Here is a 2,500-nt window from a genome sequence, read left to right as displayed (position 1 = left end):
CTGTCTCACTGTCTGTCTCATTGTCTGTCTCATTGTCTGTCTCATTGTTTGTCCCATTGTCTGTCCCATTGTCTGTCTCTATCTGTCTCTGTCTCACTGTATGTGCGTATGCGCGTGTGGGCACGTGCGTCGTGTCTTACGTAGGTAACAGCAAAGTGTGCACGTGCGTGCTCGCGCGTGCGATGGTGTGGCGTGTACGTGACACCGCGCGTGCGATGGTGTGGCGTGTACGTGACACAAGCGAGCTGAAGGGAGGGTGTCAGCAGAGTTATGAGTGTAACATGGTGGCGGTGGGGGATGTGAGGGAAGGAGGGAGAGAGGGGAAGAGGGAGAGGCAGAGAGAGGGGAGGGAGGGAGGAGGGCTGGCGAGCGCGTTCACCCTCTGTTTACATCCACGCCTGGTAACCACATCAGAGCGCTCCTCCCAATCCCTGCGCGGTTACTTCTACTCGGCTAAAAGGAGGACAAATGCTTAGAAATAGCGGCTCTTTGTTATCCTCCTCCAAGTCCTGTAGCACAATCTTCCATGTGGCAGGGGGGAGGGGCACACAGGACTCGTTCACATAAGGGTCCCGAGGATTCACGTGGCAGAGCGTCCCAAATCCGAAGCCCGGGTCATAGACTCGCGTAAGGGATCTGGACACGTGTCCCGTGTGTTAGTTAAACAAGCGAGAGGCTATCGAGGAATAGGAGGAAGAGAGGAGGAGGAAGAGAGGAGGAGGAAGAGAGGAGGAGGAATGGGAGGAGGAGAGGAAGAGGAGAGGAAGACGAGGAGAGGAGGACGGGGAGAGGAGGACGGGGAGAGGAGGACGGGGAGAGAAGGACGGGGAGAGAAGGAATAGGAGGAAGAAAAGAGGAGGAGAGGAGGAGGAAGAGGATGAGGGGATGAAGAGGAGGGGATGAAGAGGAGGGGATGAAGAGGAGAGGAGGAATAGGAGGAAGAGAGGGAGAGGAGAGCAGGAGAAAGAGAGGGAGAGGAGAGCAGGAGGAAGAGAGGGAGAGGAGAGCAGGAGAAGAGAGGGAGAGGAGAGCAGGAGAAGAGAGGAGAGGAGAGCAGGAGGAAGAGAGGAGAGGAGCAGAGGAGAGAGGGAGAGGAGAGCAGGAGGAAGAGAGGGAGAGGAGAGCAGGAGGAAGAGAGGGAGAGGAGAGCAGGAGGAAGAGAGGGAGAGGAGAGCAGAGAAAGAGAGGAAGGAGAGCAGGAGGAAGAGAGGGAGAGGAGAGCAGGAGGAAGAGAGGGAGAGGAGAGCAGGAGGAAGAAGAGGAGAGGAGAGCAGGAGGAAGAGAGGGAGAGGAGAGCAGGAGGAAGAGAGGGAGAGGAGAGCAGGAGGAAGAGAGGGAGAGGAGAGCAGGAGGAAGAGAGGGAGAGGAGAGCAGGAGGAAGAGAGGGAGAGGAGAGCAGGAGGAAGAGAGGGAGAGGAGAGAGGAAGAGAGGGAGAGGAGAGCAGGAGGAAGAGAGGGAGAGGATTAGGAGGAAGGAGAGAGAGAGGAAGACAAGAAAGTGGAAGAAATGATAGTGACGACGGCGAAGCGTGCGTGAAAGGGGGCGGGTGTATAGAAGTAAGGCAAGAATGAGAAGGAAGGGAGAAGGGAGTGGTAGGAAGAAGAGGAGAAAAGGAGGAGAAGGAGGAGGAGGAGAAGGAGGAGGAGGAGGAGGAGGAGGAGGAGGAAGAGGGTGAAAAAAAAGTAAAAAGTTATAATAGCAGTTATAGTTACAGTAATAGCAGTATCAATAACAGTAGTAGTAGTAGTACTATCAGTACTAATAGTCGTAGTAGTAACAATAATTGTAACAGCATTAGCATTAGTAGCAGTAGCAACTCATAGTAACAGTAATAGTAGCAGCCCTATTTTGTAAGCACTAGTACTAGTACTACTAGTAGCAGCAGTAGTAGTAGCAGCAGTAGTAGTAGTAGCAGTAGTAACAATAGAAGTAGTAGTAGTAGTAGTAGTAGTAGTAGTAGTAGTAGTAGTAGTAGTAGTAGTAGTAGTAGTAGTAGTAGTAGTGGTGGTAGTGATAGTAGTAGTGGTGGGTGTAGTAGTAGTAGTAGTAGTAGTAGTATAGTAGTAGTAGTAGTAGTAGTATAGTAGTAGTAGTAGTAGTAGTAGTAGTAGTAGTAGTAGTAGTAGCAGTAGTAGCAGTAGCAGCAGTAACAATAGTAGTAGTAGTAGTAGTAGTAGTAGTAGTAGTAGTAGTAGTAGTGGTGGTAGTAGTAGTAGTGGTGGTAGTAGTAGTAGAGTTGGTAGTGGTAGTAGTAGTGGTGGTGGTAGTAGTAGTGGTGGTGGTAGTAGTAGTAGTGGTGGTAGTAGTAGTAGAGTTGGTAGTGGTAGTAGTGGTGGTAGTAGTAGTAGTGGTAGTGGTGGTAGTAGTAGTAGTGGTAGTGGTGGTAATAGTAGTCGTAGCAGTAATCGTAGTAGTAATCGTAGTAGTAATAGTTAGTAATAGTAGTGTCACAGTAGTAGTCGTAGTAAAGATTGGCCGGAGGAAGCGGCGGCGCAGGGA

At 50.6% G+C, this 2,500-nt stretch overlaps 1 protein-coding gene across 1 annotated transcript in view; it reads right to left on the bottom strand.

Annotated features, from left to right (window-relative positions):
• Nucleotides 1-410: 410 nt before the first annotated feature.
• The window catches only part of LOC125044859, an 11,076-nt gene continuing 8,986 nt past the window's right edge, over nucleotides 411-2,500 (bottom strand). The window contains exon 6 of the mRNA XM_047641821.1: nucleotides 411-636. Coding sequence (XP_047497777.1) covers nucleotides 411-636 — 226 coding nt within the window. The remainder of the gene's footprint in view (nucleotides 637-2,500) is intronic.

The sequence above is a fragment of the Penaeus chinensis genome, chromosome 36 (genome assembly GCF_019202785.1).
Source record: "Penaeus chinensis breed Huanghai No. 1 chromosome 36, ASM1920278v2, whole genome shotgun sequence".
NCBI lineage: Eukaryota > Metazoa > Arthropoda > Malacostraca > Decapoda > Penaeidae > Penaeus > Penaeus chinensis.
This window is presented reverse-complemented; position numbering and strand designations above follow the sequence as displayed.